General features: G+C 36.4%; 1 protein-coding gene across 2 annotated transcripts in view; it reads right to left on the bottom strand.

The window, feature by feature from the left end:
• PUDP (pseudouridine 5'-phosphatase) overlaps positions 1-20,382 on the bottom strand; it is a 61,011-nt gene that overhangs the window by 14,931 nt on the left and 25,698 nt on the right. For both annotated transcript variants that reach the window (XM_018084358.2, XM_029964796.1), the window contains one exon: positions 12,782-13,011. In XM_018084358.2, coding sequence (XP_017939847.2) covers positions 12,782-13,011 — 230 coding nt within the window. The remainder of the gene's footprint in view (positions 1-12,781; positions 13,012-20,382) is intronic.

Below are 20,382 nucleotides of genomic sequence, written 5' to 3'. Positions count from 1 at the left end.
GCTGACCTCCGTGCCTTGTACAATCTCCATGCCTACATTCTTCGTCCCTCTTCAGCAGTATCTTTAAAAATACACTCTTTCAGGAATCACTGGTACATGCTCTTCTTCCTTCTTTTCTTATTGCTGAGTTATTAACTGAAATTTGTCTTGCTTAAATCGCTTTTGCTTCTTGCTGGACCAGGGCAGCAGGGAACACAGATGAAAGCTAATGCAGAGCTGGTTGATTTGCTTTTTAATTCTATCAGGAATGACCTCTTTAACTCTTTAACTCTGAGGAAAACTGAGGGACAATATTTGCTTGTAATCTAAAGTAGGAACCTGGAATCTTGTTTAAAAAGCCACAATGTTCATTAAATAAATGCCAATCAGTGTATATGTAGTGATTACTTTCTACAAGCTGTGTCTGTACTTTTTATAGTCTTAGATGTTTATATATATTTCATAGTGCTCCAACAGTTGTCCAGAGCAGGCTCCATGCCTATGACCCAGCATACATGACTATGATGCTTTTTACCCCCTCTTGGTTTAATGTGTACTTAAATATAAATATGATGACCACACTAAGCAGCAATGGCACATAAACATCAGGGATCTCGGGAGCATTCCCAGGTCTAGTAATCGTCACAGTATGGTAGAGTTACAACATTATTCCTGACTTCTAGAACACCTGACTGCAAACTTCAAACACCTACTCTAAAGAGTATAACTATTCATAGAAGTTATCCTATGATCATATTACTATTTATTACTATAATTAAAAATATTACTATCTTCTGATGAACATCTTAAAATAACTGCAAAATTTTTTGCTGAAATTTAAGGAAAAAAAATCTCAATGAAAATTTTTAGCCTGGAAAGATAAAAGCTCACAACTGAAATCAGTCTTTAAATGATATATGATTCCTAATCTTAAAACTGCAAATGCATTCTACCTAAGATACATGATTGTTCTTCGTAAAATGAAAGGTTCTGTTGTAATTCTTTTGGGATAACTGTATTATTGAAAGTGAAAAGCAGTAGGATAAGTTACATACCATTATGCTTTTTGCCCACGGCACTTTTTTGGATCAGTAATATTTTGAGCCTGTAATAGTTTTAGGCTGCAACCTCTAATGTCTCCAGTCTGAGCTACAGCATGCAATAATATGTTTTGGAGACAGCAACAGAATCACTGTGACCAGGTATCTGCTCAAGAGAAAGAGGACAATTTTCTAATGGAGGAAAATGTTCTGTAACATAAGATAACTTCAGTAATGGGTGAAATCCCATCAACTAGTCTTTGGTAGTCAGCAAGACCTTGAAGCCTTGAAGCAACTGAACTATGAATTGAAGGAGTTACTAACAACTAAACCATTTCCATTACTGCGTCAGTATTTTAGAAAATAGGTGCAGATCTATTTTAAAATAATTCTGGTTCTATTCAGAGAAGTATTGACTAATAATCTTTATCTCTATACTTGGGAAAATCTGCTAATGACACAAAATTATGTAGGTCATCTGGGATAACATCTCTAAGAACCTTGGAGTGACAAGGTAGTTTACTGGGCAGTCAAGTGTCAAATGAAATAAAATGGTCAAGAAATGTAGGCAGTACACATTAGCTAGAAAAAAAATAAATGACATCTACATTTTCTAACGTTTGGTTTAAGTACTGGACATCACTGTAGACAGCTCAGTGAAAACTCAGAGCTTGGGTGGATATATTGTTTATATTCACAGATATATATAAAGTGGTCTCATCTGGAATGTTCTAGAACATTACACTATACACTACATGCCACAGACATTATTTTATGTTAACATGTTTTTGGTAGGAAGGGTCTGAAGAAATGCAATCAGAACACTTATGAGAAGAAAAAAACCCAAAACCAACCACACCACCGCCCCCTCCAGCTCCCACAAAAAATCTAAAACACAGCCCTTTCAGATGGTGAGGTTCTGAACAGACTCTTTTAGAGTTTTATTTATGGAGCAAAAAATAAAAAAAGATGTGACAAGCAGTACTTAAAACACTGAGTGGTAGATCAATTACTTCTTATCTTTCTCACTCACAACATATAAAAATCTGGCATTGGAACATATGCAAAAGATTCAAAGAACTCATTGTCCCAGACACACCTCAGTATCAAGAAAACCCACAAATACACAAATAGCTTTGTTCTGTTTTGGTTTTGTATAAAAGAGCCTTCAACTACTTGATATGGGGGTAACTGAATTTAAGTGGATAAATTAACCCCCTCTAACTAAAAGGTGATTATTAAGCCTCTGGTATTAGCTGTCATCAGAGACGGTACTGAATAAGATGGACACTGAATCTGAGCATGAACAGCAATTCCTATATTCAGTATCAGTTAGACAAAAATGAAAAACTTTTTTTTATGGAATAGGAGGGTAGCATTTCTACCATGGTTTGGAATTGTATTCTACCTTAAATCAGAATCACTTCAGTATTACTGAAGCTTAACTTGAATCATTTCCTTCTTGGCTTTGAATCATGCTATTATTCTAAGATAAAAAAGATGCTGGAATGGAAATGTTAAGTATCCCTTTTTAGCAGACAAGTCTTTATGTCTTCAGCTCTTGTATATACTACAAGGTCTTTTATTTTTCTAACACCTACCAAAATAATAATAATTAAAAAAAAATCTCCAACATTGTTTTATGGAGTACACTTTGTAATCATCTTATCAGTCCATTTATTTTGTGATACAGCAATCAGACTGAGCAAAATGCTTTGCCTTGATAGATTATAAATAACTTGACAGTGTTAATTGATGGTTCTGTATGTAGGTCTTCTGTAACTGTGCCAAAGAGACAGACTCTTAAAAATTCTTTTATCACATAACAGACTAAGCAGAACCCTACCACATATACCAGGTCTCTGAAAATTACCTACAATCACATATTCAAAAAAATCAAGTAATTTAAACAAACAAACAAAAAACTGAAAAAAAAGCAAAAATGAACTCACTCTCCCCTAGCCTTAGTGCATTAAAACAAGACATAGTTGACCTCAGTCTTTCAAAGGTTTCCAGAAGTCTCCTCATGACAATACTTTACAAAGAAGCAACCAAAAAATACTACCAACAATGCAATTCCTTGTTTCAGTCTTCATTCTTTGTCCTGAACCTGTTGAAAAGCATTGTTACAACAAGCTCGGGGGTGATTACAAAGGTAACTTCACATACAGAGAGGATCAGTGCACTAGATCTTATTGAAAGACGATTTATTCATACTTGCTATAACCCAAAAGATATTAAAAACATTTTTGTGAAAATTCTTGTTAATTAAAATCTAATTATTCAACGACTGCTGTTTGGCATCTTCAAGAAAACGCCCAAGGTCTTGAAAGAAAAGATAACTCAGTGAACAATTTATCATAAAATAAGGATTTTTCCCCTCTTTTTTCTACTTACCGTGCATAATTAATATGTGATAATACCCATAATGAGTTCCCTAAAACAATTAGCAACGCATCTCCAGTGACCTCCTAATCTGAATATAATGCTTTTTGAATTTGGAGGTGTACTAGTCTCTTTGTGCTTACACACTCACCTCACGTAGAAGCAAAGAAGGCTGCAGAGTATAATTTATTATTCTGCATCACATTTCATCAAGTCCCTTAGCAGCTACTTGATACATTATCAAGACAAATGCAAGGAAAAAAAATTATTCCTGCCTCTCCACCCCCCAAGTAGGGTATCCCAAAGACTAAGTACCAATTATAATCCTTCTTTCCTCTTCCAATCAGATACATTAAGTGAAAGCAAACCTTGACCAGGTTACTTTTTGCATGGAATTTCAATGACTTTTTTCATCTCTGTAAGACAAATACATCCATAAATAAACATGCACTGCAGTAACAAGGGCAACGTCTAGAACACTTAAAAGCTAAATTACTTTCAAGTCATCCAACATATAATTTTTCTTCCACAAATATATAATAAAGACTACCAGCATGGGGGGTGTACTTTGAGAGGGTGGGTGTGTGCATGTGTGGACACAAAAGCACACATGCCTCAGGAGAAGAGCAAGGAAGAAAATCAACCCTATGAACTAAGAGTATGATAATTGAAAAAAAACCTGAAAACAATCATTCTCCTTCCTTTAATTATCTTGTAAATATAAAATAGTGGCCTATTATAGCCTTATGGAAAAGATCCCTGTGTATAGTAGTGTAGAGGACCAGATCTAAGCATGTTTTGTCTCCAACATTCTGAGTATTGCTGCAGGAAAGGTGATTGAAGGAGAAGGTCCCATGGAGGTGGGGCAGTGCTGTTCTGAGCCAACTTCCTGCTCCTCCTTGAGACTGGTGCTCAGTGCCCACCTTCACCTTACTTCCTGGAAAAAGCCTGGCTGTGCACACCTGATTCATTCATTCATGGCTAGGCTTCGCGAACGAAGATTTGGGAAGGCTCTATCCACATTTGCTACAGGCACGCTGGCGGCTAATGAGGCAAATACGTGACAGACATATCCGATTGCAAAAGGCACAGCAGAAAGACTCCTTAGATGATATATTCTGCAATACACGGTTCTTTCTGCGTTGTCTTTTCTCCTCAAGAGTGATCCGGCGTGCATTCTCAAAGGAGACAGCTGAGTTATAGATGGTGTGTCTCCAGGCCTCCCGATTGGAGGCCAGAGTAGACCAGTTATGATAATCAATATGGCCAAGGCTGAGATGTTGTTTCAGGGAGTCCTTGTATCTTTTCTTCGAGGCTCCTCTCTTGCGGCAGCCAGTGGCAAGTTCACCATAAAGCAGGATCTTAGGGAGGCAAAGAGCTCAGCAGCATCTGCAAAGCAGGATGTTAAACGCTGCAGAGCTGCTTCTGTGTGGTCAACAAGGGCGGCAGCATCAGCATAAAGCAGCTCCCGGACAAGATGGTTTAAGGTCTTGGTATGGGCCTTCAGTCACCTTAGGTTGAAAAGGCTTTTCCATCAGTACGGTATCGAATGTAGATACCGTCCTGATCACCGAGGTCTGCCGTGGCCCTTTGGAGCATCATGCTAAAAAAGACTGTGAATAGGGTAGGAGTGAGAACACAGCCTTGTTTCATGCCATTCTTTATTAGAAAGGGCTCAGAAAGTGGCACACCTGAACAAAACATGCAAATAGTCTAATTTACATAAGAGGTATGCACCACCTTAACTATAAAAGGGAGCAGATTGGGCCCCCCTTCTCTCTTTTCCTTTTCTCTGGCTCTCTTCTCTCCCTTTTCTCTCCTTTTTTGCTCTTTTGTTTCCTTCATCTTGCAACTCCAGCTTCACACCATCCACGTGGCAGCACCAATGCAGGATCTGAGGTGATATTGTTTTCTTTCCTTGCTTTGCCCAGGCAAAGCATGGCTATCATATTCTACCCCATACTCTGCACTGAAGTTTGTTGTAGGACGGGGGAGCTTGTGGAGGTCTTTGTGGCTTGTGAGCCAGCAACTTTTGAGGAGTACTTTGTGTCAGCTGTGAAGTGTACTGTACAAAATTAAGGGCTTGTTAGCTGACACTTTTTGTGGAAATGTATTGTAAGAATTTAAGGGAGTGTTAGCCAATACATTTTGAGTCTAAATATTGGGCTGGTTGCTGTAGGTAAGAAGACTGTATAATAAAACATGAGTTCCCTGACACATGGTAACCAACATCACACCCTCTACCAGTGGGTCGTGACAAGCACATCTTCAGAAGTCCTGGATTGTGAGATTTGGTGAAATATCTCATGATCTTTTCTCTACAGCCACGTCTATTACACTTATGAAGCTGGAAGGCGAGCTTCATAATCACAGACCTCATCATCCAGCCTGGGAGACACAAGTAAGGGCTACATGGTTAGAGTGTGTAGAAGCTGAGGAAGGTGCAGGATTCAGCTAACAGAACATTCAGCAGTATATCACATTAAAAGTACATTCCACTAGAGTGCTGAGCTCTTTGCATCCCAAGGTGTAAAGCTTCTAGCAGTATTTCAAGATGGAGGTCTTAACACATAAACCCACATTGTTCTATACCTACTTACTTTAAATTGCTTAATACACAATTTAAAAGTATGATTTATTAATAATTTATTCCTTTAAATTTTTCCAGTGTCTGTCTGAAATCAATAGCTTCTCCAGCAGGAATGGGAACCCATAAGAAAAAGTTATGCTGTTTATTATTTCGCAGTACCCCATAGTAGCAGGATTTCAAGAACTAGGCCAGCAACATATACTAAATACTCAAAACACAACTTGACATCTAGAAATAAGTCTTCAGTCATATTGCAGAGGAAGAAAAGTAACGGTTTTATGAATTCAGGAAAAAGTTCTAGTCAAGACCCTTCATGAGCAAACAGCTGATGTATTGTGTGGTGATTAGGACAATCCCCAAGGAAACTCAAAGACTGGAAGACTGAATTTCTCAGGTTGAAAAGTGCTCAAAAAGATGTTTTCCCCAATTTTTTGAAGAAGAATTCCACACAGGAGACAAGACAAGGACAAAACTCTCTTCTGATCACCTTAAAAACAGATCTCCCATATTTGGTGTTCTCTATGGAGAATTTTTCTTGGCATTTTTGAAATGCACTGGAACTACTTTTCCAATTATGCTTTACAAAAGACTAACTGCAAGATATGTTTAGATCCTGATAAAAAGACACAAGCTGTTGAGACTGGGCAATTTTGGATGAATACATGAAAGCAAAAAACTCATTTCTCAGAAAAGCTATAAAATCAGAAAAAGGGAGGTTCCTACTGAACTTGGCACCTCATCTTAGTTAGAAGGCAGAGAAGTGGAAACATTCTGTTCTCAAGCCAATAGATACATCCTTTCAGATTTCAGTAGCTATCCACTTTCAACACTTCAGCGCATGTTTTGCATGACAGAACTAAACTAATTTGGGTACACAGAAACTATGGGACATAGTTCATTCACTTCCCAGTCACTCCATGTAAAATAACAGTAAAATCTACGTAATCTAAATTCATTAAGGGAGTGAACTCTGCTTTTGCTGTAAACTGAAGCACGTTGTGTGTACTCAAGAGCAGTGGTTTCAATCTCTCGTAGTGGTTTCAACCAGTTGCTCAGCAGTCCCACAACTTTCCAGGGAGCCTCATCCCCACCACAACACACTTCTGTCAAGGGAGAGACTTGGTTGCTCTCTCCAGAAACCAGCCACTGCACAGCACAGGATGCAAGGTTAACAGGAACACTGAGGGAGCACAACCTTGCAGATGGGAGACTCCAAAGGGGCACTCTGTGCAAGCAGTGAGGAAATTATCCAACAAGGAAACACACACACCAGAAACACTCAAACATCCCAGACCTTTACTCAGTGTACTAAGTATATGGCTACACTTGGACTTGGCACCAACAAATCAGACAACACAAGAAGTTCTTTATTGGCTCTAATCCATCAAATGCCTAATTTGAACTAATTGATGAACTGTAATTACATCAGTACAGACAAAACAGTCAAGTGGCTTCCAAAAAGAAAGCCCAAATTCTGCTTTCTACCTCAAAATGCACCATCATTCAGAAAGAGTTGAGGAGCAACACTCTCTTCATGCAGTAGCACCCACTAGCATGTGCTATAACTATCTTTGTACATATTGCAGTGCCTGAGAACAACAGTGATTGACTACAAACTCTTCATCATCTGTCCTCCTGAATGCAGCCTGACACTGAAAGTCAGGCATGCTCTGACCATTACAATGGCAGGCTATACCTGGAAAAAACAAGTGTCTAGCAATATGCTAAAATAACTAGTAAGAACTGCGAGTCGAAGGACATAAGACAGTAGAACTTGCGTAAATCAGAATGGTTTATACCACAAACAGCTATTTAGAAGGTGAGATGAGGAAAAGTTGGTAACATAGGCCTATGCAAAGGACAGACTAGAGTCAAGCTTGAAGAAATAGCCATTGATGTAGATTTGAACTAAGCTGAAAAATGTCCATGTGCTTTTGCATTTAATGCTTTTGTTATTTCTCAAATAACAAATCTGTGAATTGCAAACATTCATTTATAAAAGTCAATTAATTTATGAAATGGAAAAGGGGCAGATTTATGATGACTAAAATACATGATTTCAACAGCAGACATTCCAATTTACAGCTCAGTGCACCACCTAAAACGGCTGTTCATGTCTGTAATTTCTGTACTTTACATAAAGTACTCCTAATAAATTAAACCTCCAGGAAAAAGAGAAACATCACTCATAAAATAGCTGCTTATCTGAAAACCATAGTAAGTAAAACATATACACTACATGTATACACCAAAAATGGTGAAGCTGAATGGGGAAAAAACTGAAAAAGGAAAAAAAAAGGGGATAATAAAAAAAAAAGGTTTTAGCATCCTTTTTACAAAAAACTCACAAAAACGATGGTCATATTAAGTGCTAAATCAACCTTCTTCATCCTCTGTTTTATTTGTACAATACAGAATAAAATTACAAAATATTTGAATGTCATACCATTCTGAATCTATTGCTCTTTCACTACATCTTCTGTAGCAAAAAAGTCGCAGAAATTTCTCTTTGAACTTCTCTGTTCTATGACATAAAAAGTCCACTGAGACTCATAAATCCTAATGCCATTTAATCAGTCTGAAAAAATTTTAATGAGCTCTCACTAGATTTGGTACAGAGATTATTTGTAACTATGGGATCAATTAATTAATTAGAAATGGAAGAAACTGCAAAGAAATAGTGTTTTAAATTAAGGTGATGATTTACATCACTTGGAACTTTTTAAATAGAACAGATTGATTCTTCATAAGAGAGTTATGACCATTTGTATTACTGCAATCTATTCCTCTTTTTAAACAGTGGATATAAATGGATTTATTTGCTTTTAAATTACTAGTAAGGCCCTTTATTTTACAGAAAAGCTGTAGGCAAATCAACCAAAATACTGGAAAGAAAGGCCCTAGCCCACAACATCCTTAAATAGGAGGATAATTAATCTGTGGTTTTGATGACAGAAGTGTATTGGAAGTATGTATAAATGTTGGCATGGGAATGTCTGCAGCCCTCTCAGTTAGAGCCATATTTAAATTAAATTTATTAGCATATCATTTTTGTTATTATGAAATAAAACTTCAAGACAGTATTGCAAATTTTTATAAATATATATATGTATATAAAATATATAAAAATACATACAAATGGCCATGTTAGTATGAACTCTTTTAAAGCAAAAATTAATATTCTAGTATTTATAAATTCGAAAATCATGATTTTTTAATAATGCGAGCCCTATAAATTAAAGTGGAACAGAAAAATATTGTTTAGCAAAAGTACTTTTGTTTCCTTACTTTTTTTTCCCTGATCAAATCTGTGAAGTTAATGACTGAATCACAGGATAAGTGAGATTGGAAGGGACCTCCAGAGCTCATTCAGTCTGTGGACTGTGTCCAGACAAATTCCAAGTATCTCCAAGGATGGAGACTCCACAACTCATCTAGGCAACCTCTGCAGGTGCTTGGCCACCCTCACAGCAAAAAAAGTGTTTTCGTGTGCTCAGTCTCCTGTGTATGTCTGTGCCCACTGCCTCTGGTTCTGTCACTGGGCACCACTGAAAAGAGCCTGGCTCCTTCTTCTTTACCGTCTCTCTTCAGGTATTCCTACACATTAATAAGATCCCCTGAGCATTCTCTTCTCGTCATTCCAACCACGTCACTAAAGATGTTAACCAGGGCTGTACCCAGTATTGACCTCTACTCACTGGCACCCAACTAGACTTGTGCCACTGATCACAACCTTCTGGGCCTGGTCGTTCAGCCGGTTTTCAAAGCACGCCACTGTCTGCTCATCCACAGCTTCTCTGCAAGGATCATATGGGTGAGAGTGTCACAGGCACTCCTGTAGCACAGGGAGACAACAGCCACTGCTCTCACCTTGTCCACCAGGCCAGTCACTTCATTATAGAAGTTAATCAAGTTTGTCAACCATGACTTTCCCTTGGTGTAGCCATGCTGACTGCTCCTGATGATTTGCTTATCCTTCCTGTGCCTGGAAATGGTTTTCAGGATTAGTTCTTCCATCACCATTTTCCAGGGATTGAGGTGAGGCTGAGTAGCCTGTAGTTCCCTGGCTTGAAGACAGGAGTGACATTTGCTTTCTCCAGTCTTTGAGCACTTCTCCCAGTGGCCATGATTGATCAACGAGTATGTAAAGTGGTCTTGCAATGACACTAGAGGGTGTATCCCATCAGGGTCCCTGGACTTACTCATGTCCAGTTTGTTTAAGTATTCCCTCACCAAAATCTAAACAGAAACAATACTATGAAAAGTATTATTTAATTGTCTAAATAAAATGTATGAAAAAGAACACAGTGTTTTGAACATTCTGGTCTGAAATTTCTATAATATTCAAGAACACATTGTTTCTACATATGTACAGCTCCAGATGGTTTTCATACCAGTTGCATCTGTGCATTTGAGATCAGAAATTTGAGTATATGTTTTTAAATTTAAATTTTAGAAAAATTTAAGCTTTCTAGTATTTAATCTTCAGATCATATTTTGATTACCTGATTTAATTAATTACTTATAGGACAGTGCATTGTTGCTAGTTTTGCAAGTTCATATGATGTTTCACGTATCACCAGATAGCAAGACCTAGGCTGAATTTGCAGGGTGTATCTTGTTCAAAATTCCTGTGCTGTGGTTTCATCATTATGCCTATTAAGTTCCTAGTTAACCAAAGACTGCAAACAAAAAGGTCAACATTTAAGAAATTCCCAGATGGACAACTATGACATCCTTCAATGACAGTAAAGCAGATATCATATCCATTTATATATCAATTTAAATACTTTTCTTCCCCTTGAGAGTTCTGTGCTTGTGCTAAATTCCCACACTTCAACATTTGTGATTTTTGTAGATGCAACAAAAATTCAGTTGAATTTAATCTGCTCTAAGGGAACGCTGATGCTGTAAACTCATATAGAGGAAAAACGTATATTCAAACATTTATGTTCTTCTTCAAAAAAAGGTTAACAAAATAAAAATACAAACCCAATCAAAAATACAATCTGCAATTTTGTCCAACATACCTTTAAAATCGTTTAAAAATATTAAGTGTAATATAGATGCTACTATTATCTTCAAGTATTTTTTTCATTGCTAACATAACTAAGGAAACAAACAATTATCTACAACAGTGTCACTGGTTTTGTTGCTTGCTTTTGGGTTGTTTTTTAATGTTTTTGTCCTTTTTAATTATTACCACCTTGTGACTTTTCTGAAATAGAGCCAAATAAACAAAGAGTTTTGGGAAAGCTGTCCTTCTGCTCCTCACATGAAATTATAGTTTAATTTGCCATTAACACAGCTGACATTCAGTTTTCTTACTTCTTGAGATACAGTAACAGTTACAACCCAGATTTATATAAATTATCAATACTTTCTGCTCTTTTACTTTCAGAATTACAGAACAGCTTACAGTTATACTTACATCCAATTAAAAAGTATGCAATTATGCACTTCATCCTGTTTCCCAAAAAAAACATACCATACAACATTACAGGAACATACCCTGATTTTTTGTTCCCTACACATACAGTTAAGCAAGGAAGAATATTTTTATATGAAAAAAAATATTAAGCTGTGGTTTAAGCTTGTGTTCAACTCCTCTCTTCCTCTCTCCAAAACCTTGGGCTGCTTCCCAATATGTGCTCTGAACTGAATACTAACATATTCAAAATTCATAACTCCTTGACTCTAAAGTGAGATCTACAGCCTTGCTGCTCAGATTTCAACATTTGGAACAAGCCATATACACAAGGCCTACTCACACAAGTATCTACCACGCCCCTACAACGCCATGTTTGATTAACACAGTTTGATTAACACTGTTCAACAGTAAACCACACTGCATCAAACTTATTTCACTTTGTATTCTCGGGCAATGAAAATACCATTTAGACTCTGTGTGAGAATTCAAAGTACGAAAGGCTGAGGAATCAGTTAATTGTATTTGTGTAGCCATTTTTTCCTCAATAATCCTACTGAGAGAACAGTAATCACAGTCTAATCTACCTAAACTTGTTCCTTAAAATTAGTATGTAATGCATTTTTCTGCAGTAATGAAACTCTGAAACTTCAGAACTTATGTTCCACTCGGGACAGAGAAGAAGTGAGAAAAATATTCTATGGATAAAGACAATTTAATTTAAAATAAAAGTGAAGACATTATTTTAACAACTCTCAGTTTATCTTTCAAATATTTTCCCTGCAGATTTCTATTTCAGAATAAACTTTGGAAAGTTATATATAAGAGAGAAAAACTAAACACACCTACTATTTGAGAAAGATTGCTCAAACTGATAGTTTTAAATCAGAAACAAGAATTATGATCTCAGAGATTTAGACTGTAACAGGAAAGATGTGGCTTAGGAAAAATAATGCCCTGTTCACAAAGAACCATCTTTAATGTTTTGATACTTAAGAGGTAAATCAGCTATGAATGTATGGAAAATAAACTGAACTATGCTTAAACAACTGTTTCCAAACTTTGAATAGTGAAGTTAAGATTGTAGATTTATTTACACAGCAGAAAATCATTACTACTGTGTAGCATACTACTGCATGCTACTGTGTAGTAAATCAGAGCAATCAGCATTACAAACACTAGATGTAGTGGGGGGAAATCTCTTCCTTCAACAGCACAAACATCTTTGAAAACAGAAGCTGCTGATTTTTATAATCTTTATATTAAATTTAATCTAAGCATTTATCACATTAAAAAAAAAATCCAAATATAGCCCAAAGAGAATATTCCTAAATCAAATTTGTCCCCTCCCCTTCTTACCTTCTCTGGAGGTGCAGGAGGGTGAAATCTCTTTGCACAAACCAAAAATGGATCAGGGTGTGGTTTGCCACACTTCACCTCAGGGTCATCTCCCAACACAATATGATGAAAAAGACCAAAAAAGTCTTTGTGTCTGGTTGTTTTCAGCTGAAATGAGACTTCATCTGAGCTGCTGGCAACAGCCATGGGTATGTTGTGTTTGTGTAAATGACGGATCAGCTTATCGACCCCTGCAAGACAAATATATATATTTTAGTTTTTATATATATGCATGTATGTTGGTATATGTATTAATGTTTATACCTAACTACAAAGTATTTGGCAATATTTCAACAATGCTGTCTTACTGAATAAAATAACCTATTTCAATCAGTTAGTGTGAAAGAAAATTCTTGCTATATCTGAAACATTCCTTCTCCAGACAAAAACCATGGAACATTCCTCAAGGTATATATATACTTGTTCTGTTATCAAAGTGATTCTTTTCTCAAAATATGTCAAAAATGGGTTCAACATCATTACATGATGACATCCACTAGAAAGTCATTAAGCAATGTCCCCATATTATGTAAGTTTATTATTTCGAACTCTGAGAGTTTGGGAGAACATTTTCTTTCATATACAGTTAGGCTCCTGAGAAAAGAATCAAAAAAATATACTCTTCTCACTGGATGGCATAGTTTTAGTTTCTGAAGCAGGTATCCAACTGGCTCAATCCAGACCCTAAGGGAGCTCAGATTCTCTCTTTTGCAATTATTAAAGCAAGTAACACTAGGCAGAGGAGAGCAGCTGTCAGTCACAGTTGTTAATACCAGAGCTTTATCTATTGATGCTGTGAACCCAGAGTAATGAACACCTCAAGCCTAATGGGTAGAAACTTCAATCTGATCCAGTCTTCTAGGGAAGGTTAATGCAGTGAACAGAGAAAGCACAGCAGTCTGTGTAAGAGGGAAACATACACCGTTATTAGGTGCAAGTTTTGAGTTTTCTTTGAAGGGGTTTTAATGCTCCTTTTCTGCAGCATTCTAAATGCTGAATACCTCTCCCAGAAAAAACAATTAGCATTGTGTAATGAAGAACAAGATTGGATGTCTGGTCTTCATTAACTCACAAGAGAAAATCCCTCCATATCTGTATAATCATTTCAGCTTTGTTTGTTGGCATAAATCTGTCCCACGGTGTTGGACACAGGATATTAGTTTCAGGCAGTTTAGGTTCAAGTAGATTCCAGTTGACTTTTGGCTCTTTGAAACAAGTTGAGCACAATTCTCTGTTTTTACCTTCCAAGTGCATGCATTCTTATATTTTTCATGTCTGGTTATACTAAAATAATCTTATTCCCTTCCTTCTGATTCACTGTCATGGTTATGTCTGGTCCCCGCTCCCTCCAACCATTCCTAACCCTCATGCCCATTTAATTCTTTCCTTTGCCACACCAGCATCTCTGATTTGCATTTCCCATGTGACTTAGCCTTTCAATTCTAAAAATCAACCACCTAATCTGCCACACATTTTTCCCAAGTATAGTCATATGCCCAACTTGGAGAAGTTGTAAGTACTATTGATAATAAAGTGTGTAGATTACTAAATAGGTGCATTAACTAATCCACCTGTCTGGAACTAGGACTTGTAGGTATGGCTCTCTGCAGATTTCTCATCTATTCTCCAGAATCTAAGCAAACAATTAATAGCTGACATTTCCAGTTCCATGTTCATATTTGATGACTTTAAATACACACACTTCTGTGATGTTAGATTTCGAGTTGGACAGAAATAACAAGTGTTATTCCTCCTGTAATATCAATGCATCATCCATTTGAAAGCCTTCCTATGCCTCCTTAAATGGTTATACTAAGCAAGTGCATTTTTCCCAAATGATGCTATTATGTCCTCTCACCAAAATATGACGTTAAATACAATTCAACCTTTTATTCCAGATAGTTTAAGTCTTCATTCTGAAACATGTAGTAAGTCTATAGTAAATTAGTGAAGTACTAGGATACCTTAATGTAAAGCAGTAGCCTAAGCATCCCTTCTTTAAAATAAAATGCATTCATTCTAAGGAACTTATTCTAAATAAGCTGCAACGTTTAGCAAGGCTAGCATGTCATGTGTGTAGTAATATAAAGAAGCCCAAAGATTAAGCAGAAGACTTTTCCTATCTCCTATGCCCTTGCTATGATATAGTTAGTTTTCTCTAAAGTTGTGCTCTTTTCAAATAGCTAATTTTCTTCAGTCCCACTGCATCACAGCTTCAGTTCATCTCTCACAGGGTATGTTTATTCTATATTTCTATTGGAAGTAGCCAGCCACAGAAAAGCACTGTTGCAGAAAGGTTATTTCTCCAGGGTCCTCTCTTATGTTCCCCCAGCACATCAAGATTTTAGTGTGTAACTGTGTATAGGTGCGTGTTTGATTTCTCTTTTTGGCTTCCCTCACAACAAGGGAGCTAAAATGCACTTGTCCTTAATACCTCCAGAAAGCAAATATTTACATTATTCAGAAAATGCACTTTAATAAGAATATGCCATTTAAAAATGATTATTCGTTTATGTGTAAATAGAGCAAGATAGATTAGAGAAAAAGCAAAAGGCAAATCAGCTGCACAGAAAAAAATTAAACTGCATTTGGAAGAGTAGCTAGCATAACTTGACAAACTCAAAACAGATGAAAAATATCTTCATTCCAGGTTTGCTTTCCTCTTTGTAAAAGCTATAGATCAAGAAAATCCATTTTTGTTTGCATCAGCTACCACCAGTATAGCTCTAGACACTTAGCCACCACATCAAATTACTGACACAATTATTGTACCAATTCAGGACATAATTCTTTATTAGGAAGATAATATCTTCCTCAGTATCTTTATAGTGTTTTTTTAAAAGAAAACATCAACAGAAGGGGAATTGAAGAACTGCTTTAAATATCTGTAAGAAACTTCCCCTGGTATATCCTGTGTTATTATACCCTCTGTAGCTACAAAGATTTTTCAATCAAATGACAATCAAACCAACCAAGTAAGAACTCAAAGACCACGAAGAACTACGCTGAAAATTCCTGTGACCTTGATAACTTCTAACTTACTTGTTGCTACATCAGGGCCCATCCATCACAGAGGGACCCCTCTGTTAGACTTCCTGGGACCACCTTTCACCCTTCTGACTGAAAGCTTAGGCACATACAGCAAGAACAAAAAATAAAGAAAGATCAAAAGAAATAAAGATCTCTGTTCTTCCAGGATAAGGATACACTTCTAATGTGGCACACAGGCAATAACTATCTTATGCAGTATATGAATTCTTCAAGTAATTACAAAAAAATCAGGAGTACCCCACATTGCTATGCTTTATTTCCAAATGTACTCATTTTTTCAGATAACCAAAGCAGTAAATACTGTTTCTTTATGCTATGTCTTTAAATGTGAAGTTTTAGAACAGACATAGAAGCTCAATATATGCTAAATGCAATAGTTCAACACTGGTAACTATTGGAAAGAAAAATAGGTGAAAAGAATTGTAAGGTCAATTTTGTTACAGTAGCTGCAAAGAAGAAGGATCAACTTTAAATGTCAGCATCTTTAACACCTAATTAATCACAAATGTCAATGAAGTTATCAAGTTTGGGAAAACAAATTAAACCAACAGAAAGGATTTATTTCTTCTGAGACCACAGATGCATTTCAAAGAAAGAGATCAGTTTTTGTTCTGAAAATTGGAAAAAATCATATATAAAAATATATATTTCTTTTTTTTAAAAAAAGGAAGTATTATTCCTCCATTAGACTCCAAATGTGGTGTTTGCACTTTTTAGATTCAGCTGAAATCATGGTGACTAATACATTGGATCAACTAACAAACTAAAAATAAGACTCATACTGAACAGCAAAACCCTTGGGCTAACTGTCACTTTTTTCCTTCTCATTGACTAATACAAACATGTACAGCAAGTGTTCAGGAAACCAAACAATGCTACACTAAAATGATCTAATGAGAATCCCTATCTAATTACTTACATGGTATTACAACACTGTTTTCCACATGATTTTTTTAAAGTTATCACATTTTTTAATCAAATGGCATTACTCACTATGAAGTGCAAATTAACAAGACAAAACTCCTCAAAGCTAGCACAAATTGATGAAAAACGAAGGGAATTTTTATTTTCCTTTTAGCTTTATACAAACATGGTCTCTGTGTCATGCAGAATACTTCAGAACAATGAACAACATGTGTATTTTTGCTATATTTTATATAATTTCAAATTTTTGTACCATCCCTTTTCTTGTATTTGTCTATCACTGAACATAACACTGTTCTTAACTTATATCACTTCTCTATCTCCACATTCAGATCTATTTCTTTTGAAATGTTTCCAGACAAAAAAGGAGATACTATAAAGCTCTTCTATTCTTTTCTAATACGTCTTTAACCAAACCTTTTTTCTATGAGTATGTCCCAGTAAGGGTATGTTTTTCAAAACAGACAAGAAAGTGATCTCCATCATAAACTGGGCAAACACACATCTTGATGATTTATGTCCATATGCACAAATGAAAATCTTAAGAATAAAAATAGCTTCTGTATTAAAAGACTGCTCCTTTTTTTCATAATCATTAAGCATTACCACTCAGAGTTTTGCAGGTTGACTAGATTTCTAGCCAATTCCATGACAGTCTTTTAAGTTTATAAAAACAATTCTGTGGCAAAAACCTCAGCAGCATCTGAACATTAAAAGCACTCAACAAAACACAAAAAAATTTCACTCACAAAAAGAAGCCGCTGTTTGTTAACTTAAGCCATAAAATCATTAAAAAAATTTTTTATGTAGTCTGGTGTGCTACAACAACTGCAAGCCCATCAACATACTGCTATTCATTAACTACACTTTCTTGCAATCCTCAGGGGAAGTCAGGATTGCTGCTGTGAAGGTGACAGTGTGACAGAGGTGGGGTTATCCGCTACTTGGTTTAATTGCCATGAATGCTTTAACTTGGTCAGCCCCGAATTGGTCAGGTAGTTGGACTAGATGATAGTTGTAGGTCCCTTCCAACTGAAATAGTCCTGTTCTGTTCTGTTTTATTCTATTCTATTGCTAAATCTCATGAGACTATGGAAATGTAACTCTCAGATCAACCTGCTTCTTTTTTTGTTATGATACACTGTTTAAAAAGGTTATCTGCAAGGGTATGTTACCCTTTCCCTGAGCTAGAAACTGGAGATGGAAACTACTAACCTATTCTCCACTTTGGAAGGTAATTGACTTCTAATAAAGAATTTTGTTTTCTCATCTTATTGCCTTCTAAAAAGTACCAGAGATCTTTCTGGTGGCAGAGACTCTTTATTCACTGAATCATTATTATCATTTCAGTCTGGAAATACTGACACATGCATGGCCATAGAAGAAATATAAGTACTAAATTTTACATAATTTAGAACCTGCATCAACTGTGTTTCTGATTTCCTGATAAAAGCATGTTTGGGTTGCAATTCTTTAGGACTTGATGTAAAGGACAAATCTTTGAAATCAGCCAAACAGAAAGCATCATTCTGAGTTTGCAGATATCTAATTGACTGATATCTAGGGGTTACAAGCCCACTGAGCCGAGCATTGACTCACTAGAGTTTCCTAGCATTAAAACAATAACAGCAATGAAAAGAAAAGATAGCATGCTAGGAAATCTATTTACCTGTTAAGGGCACAACATCAAGGAAGCTATAGTTAAGCTCACTAGACTGCTGGTTGAATGGAACTGCTGAAGAAAAAAATAAATTGGAGTTTCCATTGAAATTTGAACTGTTTTCCTTTCTTCTCTTTTTATGCTTTCTGACTGGCTTCATTTGGTACTAAAATTGAGGTATAAAATTACCTCCTCATGGTTGCAAGAAACAGTCAACTGTACTTGAACTGAAAAATAGCTTGCACATCACATTCTGCACTGGCTGAACAAGAGCTGCAACAACTAAATCCCAGTTATTGTAAAAACAACCCAGGAATGGAAAATGTCTGAAAGGTATACACAGTCACACAATCCTTAAGGATCTGTGCTTTGTGATAATGATGATGAGCCAAACCAGAGACTACTATGAAAGAATAGCAGTAGTTTCATAATCCTGACATGATCACAGTAACTGTTGGCAGTTGTATAACTTGGAGTTCAGTTTTTCTGGCTCTGTATATATTCTAGGTTTATATTATGCAAAAGCACACTTAAACATGTATAGGTAGATATACATATGCATGGTTTTCTTCTGTTCCACCTGTCATTCCTTATTCTTCAGACTATGCACTTCCCTGTAACACAGAAATGCTAAAAATGCATTTGCAGAAACAGAAAACCTACTATATTACTCTTGCAGATAACAATGTCTGTACTCCTACAGAAATATTTAGAAAACCAGCACAGTGGCAGGTCTGTCATTTTGTCAGTGTTCTCTTGGATTAATTTCTTTCTCCACTGAATCAAAACTACCATTCCTTAAGATTCTTTCAAAACTAAAAATAAATCAAACTGTGAAAAACTCTCAAATAGTTACCAGAAAATTCCATATTAGAAATGGATATAGACTCTTAGACAAAATTTGTATTTTGACCACAGCCAGATGTGTTGAGGTTTGTCTGTCAGTTCAGCCATATTGAAATAGTCAAAATTCTGTCTTCAACCACTCATGCCTCAGAAGTGCTGCACATTAAGTGGCATGGCTGTAATATAGCCTGTGCCATGGTCTAAGCCCAGCTGGCAACTAAGTACCACACAGCTGCTCACTCAGTGTGTGTGTCCTCCCTGGTGGATGAAGAGAAGAATCAGGAAAAAAAGTAACTTGCAGGTCGAGATAAGAACAGATTAATAATCAAAACAAAGTAAAATATAATAATGACAATACTAATACAACTAATTGCAAAATGAAAGGGAAAGGGGGAGAGAGAGATAAAACCTAAGAAAGAAAAGTGATGCACAATGCAATTGCTCACCACCTGTTGACTGATGCCCAGCCCATCCAAAAGCCACAACTCATCCCTCTCCCACGTAACAACCCCAGTTTATACCCTGGGCATGATGTTCTACGGTATGGAATATCCCTTTGGCCAGTTCAGATAAGCCATGCTCCCTCCTGACTCCTTGCTCACCTGCTCACTGGCAGAGCACGGGACACTGAAAAATCCTTGACTTGGGGCAAGCGCTACTTAAACATCAGTGTGTTATCAACTTTATTCTTGTACTAAATCTAAAACACATCAATATACCTGCAACTAAGAAAAACAACCGAACTCTATCCCAGTTGAAACCAGGTTTCTAACCTGTCAGACAAAGAACTGTTTTGCCAATTAAATATTCGTACAACTTCCACACTATCCTTAATCGTCACCAACACACCTGTCAATTACTTGATTTGGGAATTAATAGAGCTATCATGTTTGGCAAAATTATGTGCATAGCTCATTCCACATCCAGAAACAAATGCTGATTTGCTTGAGTCACTTTTTTAAATATCTTTGGTCATTTTTTAGCTCTGCTCTCCACCAAATCAAATTTCAATCTTATTTTTTGGACAAACTTTAGAAATTGATTAAAAAATAGAACGTCACCTGAATATTAACTGTCAAAA

Source organism: Manacus vitellinus, unplaced genomic scaffold, assembly GCF_001715985.3.
Source record: "Manacus vitellinus isolate BGI_N305 unplaced genomic scaffold, ASM171598v3 scaffold_7_pilon, whole genome shotgun sequence".
In the NCBI taxonomy this organism is placed as follows: domain Eukaryota; kingdom Metazoa; phylum Chordata; class Aves; order Passeriformes; family Pipridae; genus Manacus; species Manacus vitellinus.
This window is presented reverse-complemented; position numbering and strand designations above follow the sequence as displayed.